At 43.9% G+C, this 26,855-nt stretch overlaps 1 protein-coding gene across 1 annotated transcript; it reads left to right on the top strand.

The window, feature by feature from the left end:
* Window positions 1-5,483: 5,483 nt before the first annotated feature.
* Window positions 5,484-25,229, top strand: SPRY4 (sprouty RTK signaling antagonist 4). The gene is made up of 2 exons (XM_042454590.1): window positions 5,484-5,733; window positions 22,097-25,229. The coding sequence occupies exon 2, from the start codon at window positions 22,144-22,146 to the stop codon at window positions 23,053-23,055; it is 912 nt and encodes a 303-aa protein (XP_042310524.1). The 5' UTR covers window positions 5,484-5,733; window positions 22,097-22,143; the 3' UTR covers window positions 23,056-25,229.
* Window positions 25,230-26,855: the final 1,626 nt, after the last annotated feature.

Genomic DNA, 26,855 nt, shown 5'->3' with positions numbered 1-26,855 from the left:
GAATCCATGGATTAAGAATCTGTGGATAGGGAAGGCAGACTGTACTGAGGTGGGTTTTGCCAGTTCCTTCCTCTGAAATATAGCCCACACCACCTGGTATTCATTGGTTGTCTCCCATCCAAGTACTAACCAGGGCTGACCCTGCTTAGCTTCCAAGATCAGATGATGTGGTGCCTTTAGGGTATTTAAGACCTACCATACCATTTATCATGTGTCAAAATCAATGGGTACCTATAGAGATGTTAAAGATTTCATGGAGAATTACAGTGCTTGGAAATTGTCATTGAAACAACCATCCTATTCCCATGTCCTCCAGATGTGTTGGTTTACAACTCCCATCATCACCCAGCATGGCACTGGGCTGGGACTGGCTGTGTAAAAGCAGTGCCTCTAGGTCATGACCAAAACAGGAGCTAAGGAATTTCATCAGAGGGCTGTTTGAATGAAAAGAAGAGAAGAGAATTTGCAGAAAGGATGGAAGAACATGGATGGTTGGGGAGGAGGGGTTTAGAGCAAATGGTCCAGATAGTAGACATCTGTGGCTTAAAATTAGCAGGGTAATGTAAGGGATGTGGTTCAGCACAATGCTGTTGATGGCAGAGGAGAGGGAAATTCCTTGCCAGTTCTAGATATAACCCAGTCAGGCTCAAATTCCAACTTTTGATTAAGAGATATTACCTAAAAGAAACTGTTTACAGAAGAGTGCATGTTTGTTTTTAGGCAAAGTCCAAGAAATGGACTGCAAGGGAAGGAAGGAAATTAAACATACAGCTCATGTTGGCTATGCAAAAAAAGCAGGGAGAATCAGACATGAGTAAGGCAGAAGAGGATACGAGTACCAGGTGTTTAGTGAGGTAGAAGGAAAAACTAGAGATTTAATCTACGTATGTAAGAGTGGAACGTATACTGTATTTGTAAAATGAAAACACTGTTGCATCCCAGGAAGTCATCAAGACTTGGTTCACATATTGTACAGAAATAGAAACCCTTCAATATGCTGTTTTTCCCATTTGTTTTGATTTTATTTGCCATAACAGGGAAAACTGCAGACAATATGGCACCTACTGCCCATGATACTAGAGGTGCATTTCCAGGTTTCAAGCTCCCATGCAGTGACCTATACAGTCTCCCAGTCCACACCTCTCCTTCCTGTGGGATGGCACAAACATTCAATAATGCATCAAACAGCCATGGAGGGGATAAAAGGATGGTGTATCCTGTGAGGTTTTTTTCCCCTTTTCAAACTGTGAAGCTTGGAATCAAGCACAAAGTAGTGGTGTGCTTCTGTCAACATTGCAGTCAGAATTTGGCTGGAGATGCCCAAGACAAAGTTCAGAGGTCTATGCATCATTTTTATTTGCACCAGGGGGATGACTCTACAGTGAGCCCTTGGTATCCTCTGGGGTTTAGTTCCTGGACCCCACATGAATCCCAAAAACAGCAGGTGATTAAAACCCATTAAATGCAGTGGCATTGTAAAATGCTGTCCCCCATATAAAAATGGCAAAATCAAGCTTTGCTTTTTAGAATGGGATAAGGAGGTCTAACTGTACTAGAATCTGATATAACAGCACGTTTCCCTGGAGCAGAATCTGGAAATTTGGGTATAAAAAAGAAAAACCATGGTTGCTAGAATCCACCGCATGGCTAGGAGAAATTCAGGGAGCTGTCAACCAAGAAAAGTAATCCCCCCCCCCCAGCTGTGCTCCAGAACTCCCCTCCTCTCTTATAGTCCTTGCTTAAAACACATGCCCTTGAGACCTATTCATAGGCCTTGGGCTAAGTTGGAATAGTGGCCCAGCCTTGCCTATGAATAGGTCTCAAGGGCAGGGATTTTCCCCACCCACTTCTTGCTCTCTTTAACTAAAAATGCCCAAGATGGAACTGACGTGTGTAGCATGCATCCAATGTCTGCTCTACCACTAAGCTATGGCTCAGATGGTAACTCACACTACTCACGCCTGGAACTCAGGAAGTGGAAACTCTGTGTATTGAACCCTTCCTTCCCTTGCTCCTTTCATGCTTTTATTGATCCTTTAGGACCAACCAAGAGAATAGCTGGTAGAGCAGTTCTGTTATCTCTCCTGACCTCCATGTCCACAAAGCCTTCCCTGTCTCCAGATGCCCCATCTGACAGAGCATCATCAGCTGGGGATGGAAAGTTTTGCTGTTCTTGTTTTTTGTCTTCAAGTTGTTTCTGACTTATGGCCACCCTAAGGAAAATCTATCATGTGGTTCTACCCTCTTCATGCTGTGTGCTCAGCGGATTTCTAGGCTGGGAGGTTTCAAATAAATTTTCCCTTGCTAAATGTCAGGGATTTGACCCAGGACAGTTTGAGCTAATGCTGTTTTTCTCACTACTAGAGGGGAAAGAATGGGCAAAAGAATTAACCCAAAGCCTGATAATTATCATTATGATGATAAGGAGAATGATTGCTATTGCTATTACCTTTATTCTTATATTCATTTAGATGTCTCATCTTCTCAATATTGGGAAACAGAGCTTTGGGCTAATGCCACCTGGAAAGTTGAGGAAAAACCTTTCAGGCAGAGAAGCTCATTGTGTGGGTTCTACTTCTGTTGTCTTGTTGTGTGCCTTCAAGCCATTTCCAACTTATGATGACCCTAATGTGAGTCCCTCAGAGGGTTTTCTTGGAAAGATTTGTTGAGAGAGGGGTTACCTTTGCCTTCCTCTGAGGCCAAGAGAATGTGACTTGCCCAAGGTCACCCAGTGGGTTTCCATGGCTGAGCAGAGATTCGAACCCTGATCTCCAGAGTCATAGTCCAACACTCAAACCACTACGCCATGCTGGCTCTCAAATACAATTCAGAGGGTGTGTGAGAGTGTTTCTAGTTCTCTGGGGCTGCATCTGCACTGCAGAAATAATCCAATCTGACACCACTTTAACTGCCATGACTCAATGCTGTGGAATTCCAAGGATTTGTTATGGCACCAGAGCCCTCTGAGAGAGGCTAAATGATTCACAAAAGTACAGTGCCCAGAATTCCACAGCACTGTCACATGGCAGTGACAGTGGTGTCAAACTGGATTATTTCTGCAGTGTGGATGCAGCCTGGCTCTTGCTGAAGAATTCAAACAGAACTGAAGATTGCTCTCTACCTTGGGAAAGACTTGGGAGTTCTAGTCCTTAAAAAGTACCATTTCCAAATTCTCGAATGTCCTATGTATCTCAAACTGAAATCACAGTTGACTCAAGACATTTTGCTGGCTGAAGCGAAGGTCATTTCTCATCTCTCTCACACACACATGCACACAAAATAAACCCGTCATTTAACTTTAAAGCCAGGGCTTGTTTGATTTTAAAAAACACCATCTAGAGGGCATCTATAAAAAGCAATGAAAAGGAAGGAAAGTGAGGTTTTCTTGTGCCTCCCTCACTGTATTGACCTTTGGGGAGAAATCAAGAAAGAGGCCCTGGAGAAGGAAGCCAGCCAAAAATAGCAGCCTTGTTTCTATGGGGAGGGGAGAAGACACAAGTTGCTGCTTCCACACTGCAGAATTATTCCAGTTTGACACCGCTTTAACCGCCATGGCTCCATGCTACGGAATCTTGGGGACTGTAGTTGATTGTGGCACCGGCGCTCTCTGACAGAGAAGGCTAAACAGCTCGACCAACTACAAATCCCAGAGGTCCACAGCACTGAGCCTGGGCAGTTATTGTTGTGTGTTTTCAAATCGTTTCCAACTTATGGTGACCCTAAGACAAACCTATCCTGGGGTTTTCTAGGCCAGTTTCTTCAGAAGGGGGTTTGTCCCACGGCCATCCTCTTGAGGCTGAGAGAGAGTGACTTGCCCAAGATCACCTAGTAGCTTTCCATAGCCAAGCCAGGATTCAAACCATTGCGGGGCAGTCCCTGAGGTGTCAAACTGGATTTGTGTAGATGGTGTGAAGAAGAAAAAGAATTATTATTATTATTATTATTATTATTATTATTATTATTATTAAAGAAGTTGGCACCATGAGCTTTCCTTAACTTCAGTCTGAAGTCTAATGCATCTGAGGAAGTAGACCAAAGTCTATGGAAGAAGCTCATGCTGCCCATTTCTTTCCTTCAGTGAATCTCCAAGGTGCTCCTGCAAGATCACTCTCTGCCTCAGAGTCACACTCTCTCAGCCCCCTTCTGAAGAAACCTTGCCAAGAAAATCCCAGGATAGGGTTATTTTTATTGTAAGCTGCTAAAAGGTGGCCATTCTTGTGTAGTAATTGTCTTGTGATTAACTCCCACAACAACCTTGTAAGGTAGGCTTTATAGGCTCCTAGAGCTGGAAGGGAGCCCCAAGGGCCATCCATTCAACCCCATTCTGCCCTCCAAGGCCTCCGAAGAGATGGCCATCCAGCCAGAGACTCCTCCAATGCTCTTGGAGGCAGCGTATCCCATAAGAGGTCATGGGTCCACAGTCCCATGGGAACTGGTCCTTACCCCCCACATTCCCACCACCACCACCTTCGGTCCTCCCTGCCTTTCTCTCCTAAGATCCCATCCACTCCCTCCTTTTCGTTGTTGTTTTTGTTGCAGTGTTGCCTTCCAGTCTTTTCTGACTTCAGGCGGTGAACCTATCCTGGGGTTTTCTTGGCAAGGTTTCTTCAGAGGGGGGCTGAGAGAGTGTGACTCTGAGGCAGAGAGTGATCTTGCAGGAGCACCTTGGAGACTCACTGAAGGAAAGAAATGGGCAGCATGAGCTTCTTCCATAGACTTCGGTCTACTTCCTCAGATGCATTAGACTTCAGACTGAAGTTAAGGAAAGCTGATGGTGCCAACTTCTTTAATAATAATAATAATAATAATAATAATAATAATAATAATAATAATAATAATAATAATAATAATAATATTTATTTATATCCTGCCTCTCCCTGTATTGGGAGAGCTTTACTTCAGTGAGTCTCAAAGCTGCTACAAGATCTCTCTAGATTAATATTATCATTATTATATCCAAATGCATTTGAGGAAATGGACTGAAGTCTATAGGAAAGCTGCCAACTTCTTTCTTTCGTGCTACAAGATCTCTCTACATACTGATTCCACAGACTAACATGGCTATATCGTTGAATTCTGCCTCTGAGGCGGAGCGTGATTCGCCCAAGAGACCCAGCCGGGATTCGAACCCAGTTCTCCGGAGTCTGGAGCCCAAGGCTCAAACCACGACGCCACGCTGGCTTCACCTGCCTTCATAGATTGTGTGTGAAGGTCTCTCTCGCCTTCTCTCTGTACGCATGCGCAGTGGAGGGCAGCTACCCAGTTTCATTCATAAAAAAACCCTTCTCTCACCCCCACCTTTTCGAACCCTCGTAACAAGTTCCCTTCCGGCCCCCCATTCATAAATTCCGAGCCGCGCATGCGCCCGGGGAGGGCCGTGCCCAGCCATTCATAGAATTGGCGAGGACGGGCATGCGCAGAGGGGGGCTTTGCCCTCCCATTCATAAAATAAGCCATTTTTTCCCAGGCTTTGCAATCGCGAAGCGGCGGCTGACAGCGCTGCTGCTGCGCTTGCTGCAGGTCTCTTTCCCTGAGAAGCCAGGGAAGGGAGGGAAAGGGAGGAGGGCTTCCAGCTCCCCCTTGTTATTACTATTATTATTTATGTATCATCATCATCATCATCAACGTCATTATTATTGGTTGACTGACTCCTCGCCTCGCAGGTCCACCCGCCCAGCTCGGATTTAGGATTAACTCGCCGGGTGAGAGATGATCCGGACTGGATTATTCCAGGTAAATCGAGAGGGTCCCTTTTGGGGGGGGAGGGCAGTGGGACTGAGCATGTCCTCCTTTTCCCGGACAGGCCACACCTTCCATCCTTCTGTCCAGGAGCAATCCCCAAAGATCCTCCATTCTGAGCAGAAGCGTCGACATAGACATTGATACTTATTTTTAAACTTTGATTTTTCTGTCCGGGAGGGATCTCCAAACGTCCTCCATTCTGAGGTCATGACCCAGAAGCAGGAGCTGACACTTCTAGGAGTGCCCTGAGCTTCTCCTTTCCGTCCGGGAGGAATCCCAAGATGTCCTCCATTCTGAGCAGGACTAAGAAGCAGGGATTTGTATTTATATTAAATGTAAATACATCAGTGTCACTGCTCGGCGGGGTGGGTTTTCAAAGGCGATCCTTGGAGAATCTAGAAAAGGCCACTGCCCCCTCCCCAGCCCCTCCTGGAGAAGAGGGGCTCTCTTCCAAGGAAGGAAGGTCGGGGGGGAGGAAAATGTCCTTTGCTGTCCATCTCCTAGGAAAGCCCAGCATCCCCTGCCTTCCCCGCCCTGGGCCCTTGGCTCCCTTCTCCCTCAACCGGGGAGGGGGACCCCCAGGGTCTGCCCCCCCCTGTAAGGAGTCTCTGGGGCTCCAGTTGCTGCAGAGAGGCATTTGGGGGGAGGGATGGAGAGCCTTGAACCCCTTCCCCTAAGAGAGGGAGGGCAGGCAGGTGGGCCAAGGCAAGAGGAGGATTTGGGGGGGGGTCCCCTTTCCTGGCATGGCCTCACCCTTAGCCCCCTCCCCATCTGATGCCCCCCCTCCTGGGAAGGAAGGAAAGAAGGACGGAAGGGCAGGACAGAGACCTGGAGAGTCTAAAAGGGAAAAGAGATCGATTGTAGGCTTCGCTGGGTGTGTGTGTGAAAAGGGACCAATTCCTAGCCCCTTTACAGGGTTGGGATCCTTTGCTTTCAAACACAGAGAGAGTGCGTGGCGTTGTGAAAATGGGCTTCTTTTCCCTCCCCTGCTTTATAGGAGAGTGGAGGAGCCGGAGGCCAAGTGTAGAAGGCAAGGGAAGGCTTTGGAGAGACCTGGGACTGGGCTGTTGAGGAAACCCCCCCCTCCTTATTCCTTCAGCCTCTGGCTTTGCCTTTCCTCCTCCGTCCCTCGCAGGACCTCACTAACCAGGAGGTTCAATGTTTAACCCAGCTACCTTGCTGCAGAGAGCCCTGTGCCCTGCTGAATTGCAACGACCGCAGTCCAGTCACCCACCTCCTTGTCCCTTTAACAGATCCAGGAATGGCAGAGAAAACATGCAAGAGAGAGAGAGAGATCAGGGGATTGGGACCCTTGGGAGGTTGCCTCTTTTGGGGAAATAGGATTTCCCCCCCAATACAGCCTTCTGTGTGTGTCCCCCTCCTAGCAGGCCAAGGGGCAAGATTGCCACCTGAAAGCACCTTTTCAGATCAGGGCCTTTTTTGCAGAGGATCCAGTTCATCTATTTCCTTTTTCAGTTATTTCTATTTTCATCTACATATTTCTTTCAAAAGCCTAACTCGGTGTTGTTCATGCAAAGCAGCTCCCCTCTTTAGAAGCCTGTTATTGGGCTTCATAAAATGGCAGCGGTAAGCCTTTTCTATCCCCTTGCAAGATTGCATTTTCCAAGCCTGGAACAAATGGAGCATAAAATTCATGCGAGGGGTTTGCCAAATTCTTCTTCCTCTCCACGCTAAATTTGCCTCTCTGCCTTTTTGGAGCCGTGGCAGTCGTGGAGATCTCAAGGAGGCCTGAAGCCTGATCTAAACATCCCTACTCAGAAATAAGGCCCACCGACTTCTGGGAAGTGGGTTTGAGAGGGCTGGCCATGCAGAGGTGTCTTGTGGCTTTTGACAGATCAATAATTAATAGTCCATATCTAAGGAAATTCAGACATGTTAGAAAATAAGCATTCTTTAGAACATTTGTTGTTGTTGGGTGCTTTCCAGTCTATGGCGCCCCTAAGGTGAACCTATCATGGGGTTTTCTTGGCAAGAGTTGTTCGGAGAAAGCTTGCCATTGCCTTGCCCTGAGGCTGAGAGCGTGTGACTTGCCCAAATCCACCCAATGGGTTTCATAGCTGAACTGGGATTCGAACCCTGGTCTCCAGAGTCTTAGTCCAATAATCAAACCACTAGACCATGCTAATGGATGACAATCAATTCCCAAGAAGCTGAATGCTTTCCAAAACAACAACAAAAAACCCAACCCCATAATGCCAGCATGTGAATGAAGAAGCAGAACAGTTGGCTGTAACCTTCCTCGAAATGTGTAGGTCAAGCCACCCTAACTTAAGAGGCATATCCATGTGGGATCCCACCTTACATAAGTGCATGACATCTCTCAACTAAAGAGTCCTTCTTGTCATCTAGCTCAGTTCAGTTGCTCCCAAAAGGCGAGGCTGCTGCTGCTGCTGCTGCATGGAGGCCACTCCATGCTCTTGGTTTTGTCAGGCTTAGAGAAAACAGAAGGCAGTTGACTGAAGAAATCTGAAACCACTTTGCTTGACTCTAGGATGTCTTTCAGAGCTAATCGGCCAGAATGTGGGGCTGGAGTCTAATCTTTCACTGCACACCTGCTGATCCGCCTCAAGTCTTCTGGTTAATGTCGCTGAAAATCTTTTAACACCATTGGGTGTTGTGACGGGTGGATGCTGGCATTTCTTCTCTGTACCCCATCCCTCACCCCGCACTTATCCCCGAGTGATGACAAGCAAGTTGATTCTTGTTAACAATTGCTCCTTGCCTACTTTTTTTTGCCTGTGGTCAGTTCCTTCAAGTGGAAAGGGAATAGAGAAATCCTTCAGGTTTCTTTCAAAGTTTTCCTCTGTTTCGATGGCAGACGTTCTCATGATCTGTACTTAGTCAAAGTTTAGTTTTTGAGCTTATGATCCAGTGCACACTGCAGAAATAATCCAATTTGACACCTCTTTAACTGCCCTAGCTCAGTGCTAAAGAATCCTGGAACTTGTACTTGATTGTGGCACCAGAGCTCTCTGACAGAGAAGGCTAAAGGTCTCACAAAACTACGGTTCCCAGAATTCCCTAGCATTGAGCCAGGGCAGTTAAAGCAGTCTCAAACTGGATTATTTCTGCAGTGTTTATACAGTCAGACCCATGATAGATTTGCCATAGGGCAGTGGTACCCAAACTTTGGTCCTGATGTTTTGTACTTCAGCTCCCAGAATTCCTGACTGTTGGCCAAGCTGGTTGGGGCTTCTGGGACTTGAAGTGTAAGGCCACATACAGACAGGCCAAAATAAAGCTGCTTTGAGTCACTTTGGAGGTATGCTGTTAAAATGATGCATGCATCCTAAGAGTCCGGAAGCCACACCAAAGCCATGTTCAAGTCCTAAGGACTGCAGAGCAGCTTTGGTACAGCTTCTGGACTCAGGATGCATGCATCATTGAAGCACCATACCTCCAAAGTGACCTGAAGCAGCTTTATTTTGGTTTGTCTGTATGGGGCCTAAAACTCCCAGAGGACCAAAGTTTGGGAATCACTGCCTTAGGGTAGCCATGACTTAGAAACGACCTGAAGGCAAACAGCAAGAACAAAGCCCTCCAGTGTTGCTGAACTACAGTTCCCATCATCTTCATCTTTTCCATGCTGCATGTAGTAGATGAGATTTGGAGTCTAACACCATTCTTCATTCCTATTCTTGAATCTGTGAAGAGGAGCTGTTCAGATCAGGCCAAAGAAGCCAGAAATGAACTGCAAAATACCCCTAGAATTTATCTAAATCTGAATCTAGAAACTTGAATTTAGAATCAAGATACACCTTTTGTCTGGTTTAGCCGGGCCCTTCTTTGGCACCGGTGTCAGATTTCAGTCTTTGCTGTGATATAAATGGCTACAAAAAGTGCAAGGCAGTGTGTATCTGTGTTTGCTTGTTCTGTTAGATAGTTGATTGGAAATCCTGCTGATCTCCATGCTGAGCACTCCTTCTGCTTGGCTTTCAGAAGATTTGCCTGCTTGGGCATAAATGAGAGACGGCAGCCATGACCCTGTCAAGAGGTATGACTTACTAGAGTGATGGTTGTGTGTGTGCTTGCTTTGAAATGGGCCTGCCGGAGTGTCTCCTTAGTGTGGTGCTTCAATACAGGATGACAGTATTGCTTGACCCTTCTCTAACATTTGACAGGTAAGCTGCCTCCTCTTTCCATGACTGCTCTAAAAATGTGCATCCTGAGTTTGTGCAAAACAACAAGAGCTTCTCTTCGGATTCTCTCCACACTGCCTTGCTTGCTTCCAGAAGCGCCTTTGTCCAAGAGGAATAAATACTTTCTTATTCCCTCTCAATCCATGCCAGGATTCTCTGGGACATTCAACAAGAGCAGTTCAAGTTCCACAGCAAACTGCACGTTTGGTCAGTTCAGGGAGCTTTCTGCTTTTTCTTAACCAGTTTTTTTTAAGAGGGAGGTGTTCCCATACTTCTACTTAAAGTTCCCATGCTTTCTCACTCTACACATTTCATGGTTCAAATATTAGACATTGCTAGTTACAGTGAATTACTTGTACTGTATTAAGTGCTGCCCCCTCTAATAATAGGAGCCAGCGGTGTGTAGTGGTTTGAGTGTTGGTCTATGACTCTGGAGAGCAGGGTTCAAATCCCTGTTCCACCGTGCAAACCCACAGAGTGACCCTGGGCAAGTCACACTCTCTCAGCCTCAGAGGAAAGCAATGGCAACTCCTTCTGAACAAACTTTTCTGATAAAATCCCATGATAGGGTTGCCATAACTCGGAAGTGATTTGAAGGCACACAACAAACAACAAAACCTCTAACAGCAAAGGTGTAACCATATTATAATTATAATTTAACAATGGATAACTTCTCTCCTGTTGTAGTGCAGCTGTATCTTGTTACTTTTGTAGTTACAGCCAGGTTGTGGCTTCATTACACAGCAGAGGAGAGACCTTATTCTCTGTTCTGGGTGTGGAGGGGATGATTAGTTGGCCAGGAGGAGAATGTATTTTGTAATATAAGTACAGTACAGGTAACAAATTACTTTTGGGAACCAGGAAAGTGAATTATTTTAGCAAACATTAGTATGGTAGCACACTGTTTTTTGTCCTTGGGGTCATGAGTGCAATTAATTACTTTTAAGATGTAATTCCAATCCTTTACATTGGGTGGGGGGATGAATCAAAATCCTTTTATCTAAAAGGACAAGAAATTCAGGACTAAAAGGAAAGTCCTAAAGAAACAAAAAAACCTGAGTAAATGTCAACAGTTTACACCGCTGTTTATTTGTGATGTATGTTTCTCTTTGCATTTATAAATGTACACAAATTCATTTTAAAATATAAAACAAAAGGAAATAAATTGGGATTTTCCCTAATCATTGTACCAGTTAACTTTAGTATTGGCAGGTACCTTGCCCTTAGGAAAAGGAAGAAGAGGTTGCATTTGGGGAGGGGAGGCATTCTTCCCAAGAACAATGATCAGATTATAATGCTATCTGATCTAATCTTTGGGCATAATCCAGTCATGCTTAAACACTGCTTCCTTTTCTATCTGATATTAACAGAACTTGGAAAAACTTTAGCTGGATAGTGCTCCTTAGGTTTGGATTGAAATATAATTCTTGAACAGCATTTGGTGAAAAATTCTCAGGCTTCTTTTCATAAGATACATGTTACCATGATGAAACAAAACCACAACCTGATTTTTAAAATAGAGAAAATTACTGGGGATGACTTTTGGGCAATCAAACATTGTTCCAAGACTGAAGTATGAAACCTAAACATCTGAAATGTGGCATGCTGCTAAGAGGGCCTTGAGGTGTGCATCAGGGGATTGTTTGGTTTTCAAAAAGTATTAATTTTAATAAATGTAATTATCTACAATAAATGTGCCAGATGCATGGATTTCAGACTACATAAACTGGGTTGCATGAGGCTTTGTAGGAGGGGCATCATGGCAGGGCCGAGGCATAATGTTTGCAACTCTGTTTGCAACTGAGTTTGAAGGCTCTGTGTATCTAACCAACCTGTACAGAGGTTTCATTTCCAACTTCAAGTAATTCTGGGTAAATTGGAACTGAGATAAAATGCTGCAGCATAGAGGGCTCTTGTCTAAACTTATAGCCATCTTTCAGGATACACCATTCTCTTCTCCTTTGGCTTGGTTTTCAGCCCCCACCCTGAGCAATCAGTCCAAATTTTACGTCCAGTGAGCATGCTCAGTCCTCATTGGGCTGTTTGGGAGTTAGTTTGTCTCCAGTCCCCAGGTGGGATGTGGGGATTGGTAAGATCTTGAAGATCCCAGCCCCAGATGCTGGCGAAACGTCAGGAAGAAAATCTTCTAGAACATGGCCACATAGCCTGAAAAACCCACAAAAAAACATGGTACTTCTCTTCTCTAGTCTCCCCAATGGGATTCATTCACAAATAAATGTATACCCTTAATGCTGTCTGAACATGCTAACAGCATTGCTTTGGAATTCTTGATAGACATCGGGGTACTGTGAAGATTTTTGTTGTTGTTAACTGTCATAAGTCATCTTCTACTTATGGTGACTCTATGAATGAGAGACTTTCAAGTCACCCAATCCTCAACAGCCTTACTTAGGTTGTGCAGACTCAGAGCCATGGCATCCTTGACCAAGTCTATCCATCTGGAATGTGGTCTTCCTCATTTCCTACTGCCTTCTACCTTACCAAGCCCTATTGTCTTTTCTATGGAGTCATATATCTTCTCATGATGTGTCCAAAGTATGACAGCCTCAGTTTGGACATTTTGGGTTCTAGGGAGAGATCAGGGTTGATTTGTTCTAGGTCCCCTTTTTTGATATCTATACCCATTTCCCCATTTTAGAGTCACCATAAGTTGGAAATAAGGCACACAGTTTATCTACTGCCTGCCTGTCCTTTTCTAGCAATCTCTTACGTTTTAAAGTTTGGTGGCTTTGAACAACATCCAATGTTCCCTGGGGAAAAGGGAATACCTCTATAGATTTCTTTAGGGCATCTTGTACTTCCCTTCCTATTGCTTTTAATATGAAATAATAGTAGCCTTAAGTATATAAGAATCACTAATACTTTCAGCATCTTGAAGCACTACATTGCCGACTGGGTACAATTCTTTTTGTATGCTTGTTTTATTTCATTGGGGGCAGGCAAGGAGTTTGCATAGATATCCTGTGGAATAAACCAGCACCTAGGGTAATAATGTGTCCCTAGTGGAAAGCAGCCTTGTCTTTGCCATTGTTATGGCTATCCCTTTTTACCTTTGCAGTTTGGCTGATCAGATGAACAGAGTACAGTAGTGTCATGCTTCTTAAGCTCTCTGATGTCGGGGCATTGGCAATTCACCTCTCCCAATGTGTCAGGGAGTGATACCATACTTATTTCAATTGGCTACCATTGTTTCTTTCCTTGGCAGGTCCCCAGGTTCAAAATAGGGAGAGTGCTAAAATTTCCTCACCCTTGCCATACATAATTTCTGTCCCCTCCTTCCAGTTTAATTCTTACAGATGTCCCAAAGGATAGAGAGAAGAAATGGATCAAGGCCACTCCAGAGAACTTCAAGGCCTAGGGTGGATATCTGAATCCCAGTTTTCCTTCTGCTAATTCAACACTCTAACCACTATGCTATACTGTATCTCAATTAATATTCCATTTGTAACTCAAGGAATCTCCACCCATCCACCCTTGTCAAGGTGCATCTTTCTGGGCCTTGCTATATTATTGGTGTGCTATAATTCACAAGAACTGAAGTCATACTTGCATTTATAAAGTTCACTATCGTTCTGTAGTCAATGCATCATCTTGGGAGCCCCTGAAGATGTAACCACTTGGATAGTGGGGTGCCAGGGCTTATTCTTGTAAATCATTTGGCCTTCCAGATATAGGCTAGTAATGTAGCCAAGTGCATTGATCTTTATCAACAAAGTATTGCAATTACTGTAGTTATCAACTCCACTAGGAGCAGGACCTTTGTAAAGTTAATGGCTCTCAATTGCTTTCCTCAATACCAAAGAACCTGAAAATACCTTGTATTACAATAGAAAGGGTTTACCATTGATTGCTGCTGAGAAGATAAAATTCTTCCCCTCCAGATACTGGGAGGATAGCAGCTAATCTCAAATAAAACAGGGAGCCTTGGTGGGGTGACAGACAATGTCATTGTCCTGCTAATCAAAAAGTGCTGGTCCTTTGCAACCTACTCTGAAGAGTCTGGCTCCATTATAATGCTGGCTGAATCTAAGAGAAATGTGACCCTGACCCTGGCCTCAGTGGGAGACTTCACATAACTGATTAGAGATTTCTACAGGAAGTGTGGAATTCATAATAAAGATAATTATTTTTCTTATTTTATGTCACACATTATGTTAATATCCTTCTCATTGAGAGCCAGTGTGATATAGTAGTTTGAATGTTGGTGTATGGCTCTGGGAACCAGGATTTGAATTCCTGTTCAGCCATGGAAGCCCACTAGGTGACTTTGGACAAGTCACACTCTTTCAGCCTCAGAGGAAGGCAAAGGCAACCCCCTCTGAATTAATCTTGCCAAGAAAACCCTATGATAGGGTTGCCTTAGGGTTGCCGTAAGTCAGAAGTGACTTGAGAGCACACAACAACAATCCTTCTCATGATATATTGGCAGTGGTAAGGCAACTTTTGGGGAGGAGTTGGAGAAACAACAGGTGACCTCATTTCCTTTGACAAATCCAAAGTAGCATGATAAATTTCTTCATGTTCTCTCAATGTTCTTGTAAATCTTTGAGATTCTAGGTTGTCAGATCATATAAAGCAAATCAGTTCAGCTAGAGATTTGTCTAGAAGGAAATTCATGCTTTTAAACAACTATGCGATATTAGTTGAAATAATCTGTGTGTATATGAACAAGTATATATTCATGAATTTTGTTGAAAGAGAGAGACCCATTTCAAATCTGTTTCAGACTGTGTGTCTATTCAAATAGTATTCTTCAATTTTCCTAAGTTTCTACATTTCAGTTTACAATAGTATCTAGTGACTTGAGTCCTCAGCAGTTGGATGTCTTTGCCAGGCTCTCCTTCTAAAGAGTCTAACAGAAAACATTTATATTTAATTAAATTACTGTAATTATTTAATTTATTTAATCACTTATCTGACATGATTTATATTCTACCTTTCTCCTAAAAATGGGCCTCAAGGCAGCTCACTGGAAGATTAACTTTTTAAAAAGTTGCCAGGATGTTTATGCTCACGATCCCTTTTGAAAATTTATTACTTTCAGTGTTAATAATATAGTTGTCATTTTCTGTGCTTATACACCGGAGGCTTGAACGTTGTGCTCCAGCAGCGCATTTGAGTAAATTGATTAATGCACTCATCATGTTACCAAATATGATAAGATTCCTTTTTTGTTCTTGTTGTATTGAAAAGTACGTACAGAGGAAAAGATGAGTTTAAAAACACAGTTTAAAAATGTGGACACTATAAGCAGCTGAATTAAAAGCATATCTTTCTTTTTTAAGAAGTAGGGCACACACCCATCAAAAAGCCCCTTCCTCAGCAACCAATTAATTGCTGAAAGCTTGCCTGAATCAAAAAGGTCATTTCCATTTTAAGTTGACAGGAGTTGCTTAAACAGATTGAAGAAGGTCTGACAATGTAGCAGTGTGAACACTGTTCTACATTATTTAGTAATAACTCTAGAGAAGGAAAACATTAGGCTTATGCTTGAACCTAAGAGTACATTTGCTCCGTAGTGTAAGTGACCAAATGCTGAGGTGGAAGACTAAGGCCTTGTCTGCACTGCAGAAATAAAGCAGTTTGACGCCACTTTAACTGCCATAGCTCAGTGCTATGGAATTCTGGGATCTGTGAGATTTTTAGCTGTCTCTCTCAGAGAGCTCTGGTGCACCACCAAACTACAAATCCCAGAATTCCATAGCACTGAGCCATGACAGTTAAGGCCAAAGGGCCTTATTTCTGCAGTACAGATACAACCTCAGTTTAGGGAGCACTGGAAAAGTCTTGGTATGAATGTAAGACAAATAATTAAATTGCACAGAAGATAGTTGCTATTTTATTGGCTGTTTGCAATATTTTTCTACTCCCTTTAATTTTACCATTTCCAAGCAGCATACAGGAATAGATAAACATAATAAAAAACACAAAAAATCGGCAGACAATAGTAATGAATATTCAAGATTCTCCCACATATTAAAGGGACCAAGGACAAACAAAAACCATAAGATCCAGTTTTACAAACAAATGGAAGTTCATGCTGGTATAGCATTGGCACACTTCTTGTCTATTCTACTGTTACAGAGAAAGTTTCTCCTTTTATTGATTAGCAAACAGTGGGCCAATATGAACAGTATGGTAAGCCAGAACTGCTGGAAATTCTGGCTTACATAAATGAGCAAGCCTGTATGGCACATGAAGATCAAGTCATCCTGCGTCATTGCTCCTGACAGAGAGAGTGACTTAAGAAAGAAAAAAAGGAATAAAAAGTGATTTAAGAAAGACTAAAGGGAATATTCATCTGTAGTTTGCTTACCAAACTGATATCTTTAGTTTGTTGCTCTCCTAGCAAGCCAGAATCATAAGCCAAGGATAGATAGAGGCTCCCTGGTTTGTTCAACTGCTCTTGGCGACTGGAGAAGCCAAGTGCGAACAATTGAGCAGCATGTGACTGGAGCATGTTCAGGCTAAAGTATACTTCTTACCATGATGCGCAAAGCAGCCCAGTTATCCTACCTACTATCCCATTGGCCTGGGTGCAATGATCAGCCCCATGATACAGATGCTGGATCATGGGATCCAAATATTAGTGACTGAAAATGGAGTGTTTTTATAAAGTATGCAATCAGACAAAAATTGTGCAGTTGGGAACCTGACGATGTGCAGTTGGAAAAAATGGAAGAAAAACTAGCCACATGAGGCTTTTTATTAAGTGTTTATAAACGACAGGGACAGTAGTACTCATTTTCAAAGCAAGCTGCTCCAACCATATTAAAACATCTACATCATTTTGGCTAGAAGCTCCTTCTTTTCACCTTCTTCTTAGAGGAGATAACACTTTGTTACAACATTACAAATGCCCTTCATGTACTCAGATGCTTTTTTTTTTGCCTTAGGTATAACTTGCATCCTATGTTTCTTTTCTTTGGGGGAGGGGAATCTATGCCGTTGGAGTATATGCTTTGTAAAAAAAATTGCAGGAATAATCTTGATGTGCACATTTTACTCATTTACCTTTGCAGCACTTTCATCTGCAAGCTCCTCCCCCATTTTTTACCAAAAAAACTTCATTGCAACTTTTGGGAAGTGTTTTCTTCCAAACCATGTCTCCTCCCAAATGTATGAGAACAAACACGAACATTCATTCCAGCACTCCACCTTCATAAACACTCCACATGTCACAGTTTTGAGAGGGACTGCAGAGGAAGAGGGAGGTATTTGCTATGGGGAGGAGGGGAGTGTAGCCCACGGGGAGGTCAGGGGGGAACTGGCCACCTTACAGTGACCTCCCCTTAATACAGATGCCCATGGATAGGGTTGCCATCCCTGAGGGCCTGCAAACCGGGAAAAATGTAGGACATGGTTTTAAAACTGTAGGACTTTTTTTTTTTAATTTCCTTGCCAGGATATTTTTAAAAAAGGTCCTACATTTTAAAACCTTGTCCAAGGCCTCCCTGGGGCCTGGGAGACAGCGTCAAGGCAGTAGGCAGGCAGCCACCCACCTCCGCCTCAGCCTCCTCCTCTGCCTCCGCCTCCCGGGCCCAAGAAGTGCCCAGCACGGAGGCGGGCCAGGCAGAGGAGGCGGTGGGTGGTTGCCTGCCAGTGCATGCTGCCCTGGCGCGCGTGCGCGCGCAAGGAACACCAAGCCAGGCAGGCACCTCTGCCTCCTCCTCCGCTTGGCGCGGCCTGCAATGGAGGAGGAGGAGAAGGAGGTGCGCCTCCTGCGCGCGCCCGCACCCACCTCCCCACCTCCCTGCCACCCTCCCCCGCCTCCCCCCGCACATTGCCTCCTCCTTTGCTTCCTCCACAAGGCCTGGAATGGAGGAGGAGGTGGGTGGCACGGCCACACAGGGAAGCAGGGGAAGGTGAGTTGGCGCCGTGCGGGCCCCGAACCGGGGGCTGGGGGCCAAACCGGACCAAGACTGGGAGGGGGCCCCCAAAAGGTGGTTTGTCACGGGGGGCTGCCAGGTTATGGCATCCCTACCCATGGACAACTAGAGGCGCTGTTTGAGGCCCAAGTGGTGCATGATGGGGGTGAGTTCCCATCACTAGTCCCAGCTTCTGCCAACCTAGCAGTTCAAAAGCACGCAAATACAAGTAGATAAATAGGTAACACTTTGGTGGGAAGGTAACAGCATTCAGTGGTGGCCATGTGACCACCAGAGTTGTCTTCAGACAACTTTGGCTCTTCAGCTTAGTAATGGAGATGAGCACCTCCCCCCATGTCAAGGGACTACCTTTACCTTTTACTTTTAGGAGTTCTATTTTTGCCTGCTGCAGTAACGCAGAGTCCACAATCTCCATCTAGGTCATGCAAAACGACATCAAAACCTGCAAAAGGGGATAAGTCAACATCCCCTGATTTACCACTTTGGCAAACAAATGTTCAGCTAGACACACTCTTGGCTGTGACTAAACACACAGTTTAGTCATACATTGAGTAGGACCTATTGAAACCAATGAGGCTTAATTAAGTAGTGACTAGGCAGACCCAGTCACTTCAGTGGGTCTACTCTAGGTAGCATAAATGTCAACTGAGTTAAAGCACAAATACTGAGGAAGGATCATGCTGTTTCACAGATCTGGATATTTGTATTCCATGTTACAAGCAGAAGCTGTCATGTTATTCTCTCTTGCATGCCCCTTTATGGCTTCGATATGTTTCCATCCTTCAAATACTGGATAGTAGGCCTCTTTTCAAATGGCAAGTGATACAGTGGGGTCTGCCCATGGTTATGTACCTGAATGGAAAATCACCAGAATGCCCTTCTCCCCACCTCCCTTATAGCATTCTGAGCTGTTCAGAGGGGTGGGTGGAAATCATGTGAAACAACAGTGCATTGTTTATTTTCTACACTAAAAAGTTGAGCTGCAGTCACTTATTGTTCCTGTGACAAAATTGTGGGCTCGTTGGTGAAAATTGCAGTATGAATGGAAAACCCTAACTCATCATCAAGCTAGATGGCTGTCTATTATTGCAGAGGGGATAGTGTGTCATATTCATCATGGACAGCTTCACAATGCTGCTTAGTTAAAATGCACAAAAATAGCATACTTATACTGTATTACTTTTAAATGCTGATGGAAGACAGCGTGCTTCAAAATGCACACATTAAAAGAATGACTTCCCTGCATGTGAAAGTCTAGCATCTCTGGAAAATGTTTTGGATAAGCTATTTCTTTTTGCTGAGCTTTCTATGTAGGACCAGAATTCTCTGAAGATGGGAAACATTTAAATGTGTATTCTCCCACTTGCATCCAAATGTGGTGCAGTCCAGGAAGAACTGTGGTGTCTGGGGTTTCTACATATGTGAATCAGCTCTAAAATGGCTGTAGAGTTTTGTAGGGTTTTTTAAAACTGTCTTCGGGGTGGTCTTCTTAGCCAAAGCTCTATCTGCAATTCAACCATACACAGTGTTTCAAGATTCATATACAGTGGTGCCTCGGGTTACGAAATTAATTCGTTCCGCTGCCGCTTTCATAACCCGAAAAGCCTTCGCAAGCCGAAAACCCATAGGCACTAATGGGGAAAAGCCGCGATTTCGTGCGAAAAAGCGCCGAAAAGCACCAAAATTTTCTTCGTAACCCGAAATAACCTTCGTAACCCGGAACAGTTATTTCCTATGGGATTTTTTCGTATCCCGGAAATTTCGTAACGTGGGTATTTCGTATCCCGGGGTACCACTGTAGTTCAAAAGATTAATCTTCCCATTAAAAGTGTATGCTCATCCTTGTAAAGACTGATTTAATTATTTCACTGACACTGAAAGGTTAGGAGACAGACTATTTTATGGTTGTTGCTTTTACCTGTCTCTGTCAACTTCTGTATCATTGGTAGTCAAGGTAGAGACCCAATTCCACAGTAAAAAAAATCACACATATCTTTAAAAATTAAATTTCTCCTACGTGTCATTCAGGCACACAGTGAACCCTCTGAATAAAGTAAATATATATTCTAAACTCAAATAAATACTTCTGACATAGCCAACACTTCATTATTAATAAAGTGTACATTTTGGGTTACTATTGGATGATAGACATTATAGTCCAGTATATCTGGAGGGCACAATATTAGGAAAGGATCTTTCTAGTGCACTCATATCAAGAGCAATTACATTTTAGAACCTGGAATATTTAAGGAATTTCTCTCCTGCTGACCTTTGCTGGGAGGAATGGGATGAGATGACCTAGTGTAAACATAGCAGCTGTATTCCCATGTAATACTAAATCATGCTTCACCAGAGAAAAGGGGAAGCCATAAATGTCAAGGTGTTCCTGGACTACCACCCCCACCATCCCCAACAATGGAATTTTTAAAAACCATCTGGAGAGCCAGTGGTTCCATACCACTGGCTTAACATGGTGGAGACAAATCACAGCAAGCTTCAAGTTCATACGTTCCCTGCACCTTTCCAGTAGAAGAGTTGCAAGGAGGAGATTAACTACAGTTTAATGTTATGTCTGAACACTAAACTGTAGTTAATCGACTAGAGTTTGCTTCCAGCTTCATAAAGTACAGCTTCAGTGTGACTGTTAAACACAGCACAGGATTCAGATGAGATACAAAAACTGTGTTATGGCATGTGTTGCTTTTTATTACTTCAACAGTCAGGGATTCACTGCCTTAATTGTTATGGACTGATGTTCAATTTTCCTAACCCTAATAATCAGAATGAGTGGTGATACTGCTTCCATTTCACATTCATAAAGTTCCTCAGAATGAGATAAAAACTGAGATTTAGGGATAGCTGGATTTTATACAGGCTTACATAGACAATCTTTTGGTGCCACTTTTTGGTGGGATTTCTGTAAAAAGTTAACATGCTGAAGCAGACGGACCTCCTTATCAACAGATTCTTTATTCACAGCTTGGAAGTATTCCAACATGATATAAATGCCAAAAACCAGACCTTGATTTTGCCATTTTTATATAAGGGACAAAATTTTACCATCCCATTGTATATAATGGGACTTAAGCAGCCACAGGGGAGGGGGCTGGAACCAAACCCCAGCAGATGCCAAAGTCCCACTGTGCCTTCTTGGACCCCCCCCCCCCCAAATTCTATGAATGAGGCAGGATGGCTACACAGTAAAAACCATGCTTTGAAGCACCTGAAGTACCCACCTGTTAGGACTGAATCTCCAGATTTCTCCACAGCAACAGAGGGAAATAAATAGTGCTTTTTTTTGTAGTTGAAGCCATGGGCCACACTGAACTTTTAGTAGCCACCATAAAAAGATCAGAAGTGGAACAAAAAAAAAACAACCACCCCAGTCCCTGTGAACTTTGATACTTTTCCCCATTGAGAGTAAGGCTTCTCCAGGACATACACAAGGGGACAGAATCAGCACTGCCCCACTAGTTGTTTCATTACAGGGAATCAGTAGCAGGAAAACTAGATCGGGTTATGTGTTTACCAGAGCAAGCATCTAAGGATGGGCTTGTAAATGCAAAGGTTTGGATTTTGGCACCCACCCTTTTGATTGTCATTGAAAGGAAGAAAATTTCCATGGGGAATGAATGCACTGAACACAGGTTCATAAGATGTTAATAATATTCAGCCTGAGCACACTCATAAAGAGAGACTTTTCTTGGAGAATGGCTAGGCTTAGTCATGGCTTTGTCACCTTACTTTGCATATTCTTGTCATATTCACATGCATGACCTGCTAGGCTGAAGCATAAAGCCTGTTCTTCTGTCCCTCCTTCTCCCCCACCCTGACCTGTCATAGCAGAGTGGAAACATGGTGTAGTTTTCTCCATCAACTTTTTTAAAATCACACCAGGTTCAAAACTTCCAAAATTACAATTTGGAGATTCTGTGAGTAGTGGTGTAAAAAGTACTGTCTTGCCTATGAATCATTTATTTCCAGCAGTGAAGGGACGAACGTTCTCTGAGATAGGCTTGCAGCTACCTAGGGGAAGGCTAAGCCTAGCAGGTATTGCTGACATTGTCACCATCACACAAGGGCACACTCTCTGGGTGTGCTAAATACTCAGGCCTGGTCCTTGTTACTCTTCCAGAGGGATGACACCACAATGAGTGACTGGCTCCATGACCACCGCTGGCAGAGAAAGACCTCAAGTAGTGAAGCTTTGCTGGAACTGGAACAGTAGCAGCTAATGTTTGGATACTTCTGCTTTTTCTCCTTTCCCTCCCCTCTCTCTTTCAGGACCCTTAAGAGCAGTCTTTCCTGGTGCTAAAAGACAGCCTTGAGCCATGGAGACTCGGACGCCCCACAGCCACACCGTGGTTCCCAGTGCCACCATAGTGCAACCTCTCCTGGACAGCCGGATCCCCTATGGCAGGCTCCAGCATCCCCTGACCATCCTACCGATTGACCAAATGAAGACCTCACATATTGAGAATGACTACATTGACAATCCCACCATGGTCCAGATGGCTGCTCAAAAACACCCTCAGGGCCACCACGAAGCCACCCACCCACCCCGATGTGAGCCGGACGTCACCCATCCATGGATCTCTTTCAGTGGTCGGCCCAGCTCCATCAGCAGCAGCAGCAGCACCTCTTCGGATCAAAGGCTTTTGGATCACATGGTGCCGGCTCCAGTGGTAGACCAGTCCTCCTCTTCCTCCTCTTCTTCCCCAAGGCCTATTAGGATACAGCCCAAGGCCATTAACTGCAAGCCCCTGGATCTGAAAGGGCCACCCACCCCTCAGGAACTGGACAAGCATTTTCTGTTGTGTGAAGCCTGTGGGAAGTGCAAGTGCAAGGACTGTGCTCTACCCAGGACTTTGCCCTCCTGTTGGGTCTGCAACCAGGCCTGCCTGTGCTCGGCCCAGAACCTGGTCAATTACTCCACCTGCATGTGCCTGGTCAAAGGTGTCTTCTACCACTGCACCAATGAGGATGATGAGGGCTCCTGTGCGGACCACCCTTGCTCTTGCTCCCATTCGAACTGCTGTGCCCGCTGGTCTTTCATGGGTGCCCTCTCCCTGGTCCTTCCATGTTTGCTCTGCTACCTGCCGGCCACTGGCTGCGTGAAGCTGTCGCAGCGCTGCTATGACCAAGTGAGTCGGCCCGGGTGCCGGTGTAAAAACACAAACAGCGTGATTTGTAAACCATCCCCTGACAAGAAAGTTGGCAGCAGACCAGAGAAGCCATTTTGATCTCTGGGGAGACTGAGTCGCGGGTGGGAAAGTGTAGAAAAACACGGCAGGAAGAGAGTTTCATAACCTGTGTTGCCAGGAGAATGTATGTCAGCCTTTTTTTGCTTTCAACAAACAAAGAAAACAAAATGTCTTTCCAGGAACTGAAGCACTTTGGAATATTCAGGGTTGTGGAAGTGGTGTGATCCATAGTCATACAGCAGAGCGCTGAAGGCTGTGTTTAAATATTTTGCAGAGGAAAGGCAGACATTTGCTCCATAGGGCAAGTGGTGGGCTGTATCTGTTCTGGTTTTTAGTGATGACCATGTGCTAAGTCTACATACTGCAAAGATAATTAACCAATAGGCTTGGCAGGTACCTCTAGCTGGAACAAGGATATTTAGTTCAGGGGTCCCTTTGTTTTACATTTTATTTTTACTAGTAGGCTGGTGGCAGGAAGAGGTTAAATTTCTCAACACTTTAACAAGAGCATTTGCCTTCCCCATTAAGTAAAACATACACAGAGAGAATGTGTTTCTATATATTGTGCAAGTTCTTTTGGCTGACCTCTGTAATTCTGACTTGGTTCATAGAAATCCCTATTATGACCTCCTTGGTACAGCTATAAGCCACTGAGGCACAGCTATGCGATCTGAAAAAAAGTAGCAACTGTACCAGTTCCTCTTTTATAAAAATATATTTAGAAACTCCTTTCTTCCCCCTTTTTATTTTCTAAGCATAAACAAAAATGTATCCTAATGAATAGCTATAATGGCATGCTCTATTCCTTGTCCAACCTCATCTGCTTTTATGAAAGACAATGGGGCAGTGTGTGAGAGAGGGGGGAGGAGGGAGCGATGAACCTCATTTTGCCCATGACTCCAAGATCTCAAACAGGCAACCAGTTAGTGGAACATAATCCACTGACTTCAATGGGGCTGACAACAATATAAGGCTTGATTCTCAAATGCTATGCCAAGCCTTGAAGCTGAAGTTTGGTCAGTGAAGTTTCTACCAGTGGGAATGTTTGGGGGTCTTGAGGCCCTACTTAGCAATGCACTCAAGGTGCAGGTGGTTCTGAGCACACGTTTTGCATCAGTGGATTATATGGCATGATCAAACAGGTAATTCAGGATATCACACAAACTAAGATCTTCCTAAGGGGGGGAAGGAGTCTCACAAACAATTTGAGATTGATGTTAATTATGATGGATAAAATAAAGCTACACATGCCTTTTAAAGCTTTTTTTTTTAAAACAACAATCCTTACTTTGCCCAACCTCTACTTTGAACTTGAATGGTCAGTGCAAAAACGAGCACAGTATATTTGTATATACGTTGGTTTGTTTTTTTTAAATAGGCATCAGTGCAACCTTGGGCTCCCATGAAAGATAGATTTGTTTGGGAAGAATCACATTTGCTCAGTATTTAAACTCAGATTTACTGTTGCTGCTCAACTTTTTTGTTTCTTCTGTATAATAGCATATCTTTGTAAATACAGGGAAATTTCTCAGATGTCTCCTTTAGTGCTAAATACTTCGTGGCAAAACCAGGTTGGGGTGGGGGAGCAGGGAGAGACTAAAGGTGCACAGTTCTTACAGATTGCCCAGTTACCTGCCTGTAATGTGCTTCCTCAGCTTTGTACTTTGGGGATGTGTTGGGTTACAATTCCTATAATCTCCAGCCAACATAGCCACTGGCCACCCTACCTGTGGATGCTAGGGTTGCTGCAGCGCAACACACCTGGAGAGCACCAACCCAAGAAGGCAAATCAATATGCTCATACCTGACATGGTTGTTTCATGTAAGGCTGTTAAATTTCATTTGTTAGGACAAGTACTCCTATTCAAGGCCAGTGCTGCATTCACTTAAAACAGGTTTGGGAATCTTGGAGCACTCTATATGTTGTTCAGATACAACTCCCAGCATTCCTTGCCATCCACTGTGCTGGCGATAGGGCTAACAGCAGCTGCAGCCCAATAGCAGCTAGAATTGCAGGCATCTAGATTCCCACTCCTATCTTAAAGTGGATTCACACTATCTTCATGACTACCAGAAGGTGCTATACAGAAAACAATGGCTCACTCAGGCTGCATCTACACTCTAGAATTCATGCAGTTTGACACCGCTTTAACTGTCATGGCTTAATGCTATGGAATTTTGGGATTGTACTTTTGAGAGATATTTTGGCCTGTTACAGACTGCCAAAATAAAGCTGCTTCGGGCCTCTTTGGAGGTGTGCTATTTAAATGATGCATGGGTCCTAAGAGTCGAGAGGTCGTGCCAAAGCCACATTCCATTCCTAAGCATTGGAGTGCAGCTTCCGGATTCTTAGGATGCATGCATCATATAAACAGCATACCTCCAGAGAGGCCCAAAGCAGCTTTATTTTGGCAGTCTGTAACAGCCCTTAGTTTCTGTCAGAGAGCTCTGGTGCCACAACAAACTACAGATCCTAGGATTCCATAGGATGGAGCCATGACAGTTAAATCAGTGTCAAACTACATTCATTCTGCAATGTAGATGGAGCCTCAGCTGGATCACACCAAATGGAATGGGCACTTTGGGCTGTGCAAAAAGTTATCTGAACTATATATATGCTATTTTGTGATGGGTGTAGGATGAATTTTGAATGATGCAATAGTCATGGCTGGAAACTACCCTTTTTTATTATCCAAGCAGTAGGCAAAACCTGCATTATATTCTTATGCAAATGTGATATCCAGTTTGAAATTAAACACACAAGCATATTGACAGAAGGGAGCCCTATTGCCCTTCCCCTCTGGTGGGCTCAGGGTATGGAATTTGTTCACTTTTACCTATCATGGGTGACTTTTTATTTTATTTTTTAAGAGTGTATATATTTATTGGTTTTAATCTTTTTTTATATTTATAATACTTGCTAGTTATGTATATAGTGTTTCACAGCAAAAAGGGATGCTACATCTGTGTGGCTGGGGACTGAGTGGTATAGCATAGCATTGCCAAGAATGTGGAGGGCATCTCTGTAGGAAATATTAAACGTATCAGTCAGTTGCCAAAAGATGACAAACCAGGTTTTTAAACAGGCTTATCAGGAGCTGTATAACTTACTTTTTTAAACTATTAAATCCTAGAATCCCTCAGTCAATATAGCCATTTCCTATCAGCACTGGGCATGCTGGCTGGGAGATTTAGGGGAGTTGTAGATTGAAAAGTATCCTCTCTTAGTTCTGAGCTGCTGAGCATCCAACAACATTTGCAATACCACTAGCTAAAGCAATAAGCTCTATTATTGTATTCCGCCCCCCACAATCCTGTCAATGTGAGACAATATCGGTTGAAGCAACTACCAGTTCTGATTGTCCACAGCTAATAACACAGCTGGATCAACGTTGTGCTAATTCATACACATCTAGAGCAGTCATATATTTCTCTATCAATCAGGTTTTAAAAATAAAACTGGGCCTATTTTTCCCTTGCTGTACATAGTTATAAACCACTTCAGTTTCGATTACAAAATTTTAGAAGAGGAAAAAAAGTCTTAATCTGAATCAGTCAATATATAAGTAGATTTGTGGTGCTAGAAAGGGTCGTGAGAGAGAAAGAAAATGTGAATGAGAGAGAAGAAGTAGAGCAGAATGAAGCTCCCTGTGTCTCCCAGGCCCTGCTCTGGTGCAGCTGTCAGCCAGCGTGTTTCTCCAGCTCTTTCCTCAGGGCCCTGGCAACAAAATTAACAAGCTTGTCACTGAGCATTGAAAGGTTTCCCAATTAGACCAACCCAAGAAGAGCCTGGAAAAGATGACCCTGTTCCTTTCACATGCAAAGAATTCCTCCTCCTT

The sequence above is a fragment of the Sceloporus undulatus genome, chromosome 2 (assembly GCF_019175285.1).
Source record: "Sceloporus undulatus isolate JIND9_A2432 ecotype Alabama chromosome 2, SceUnd_v1.1, whole genome shotgun sequence".
NCBI lineage: Eukaryota > Metazoa > Chordata > Lepidosauria > Squamata > Phrynosomatidae > Sceloporus > Sceloporus undulatus.
The sequence above is the reverse complement of the archived record's forward strand: the minus strand, read 5'-3'. Positions and strand labels throughout refer to the sequence as shown.

Coding starts and splice junctions, on each gene's coding strand:
- SPRY4 (XM_042454590.1), top strand. CDS start 22,144: ATGGAGACTCGGACGCCCCACAGCCACACCGTGGTTCCCAGTGCCACC.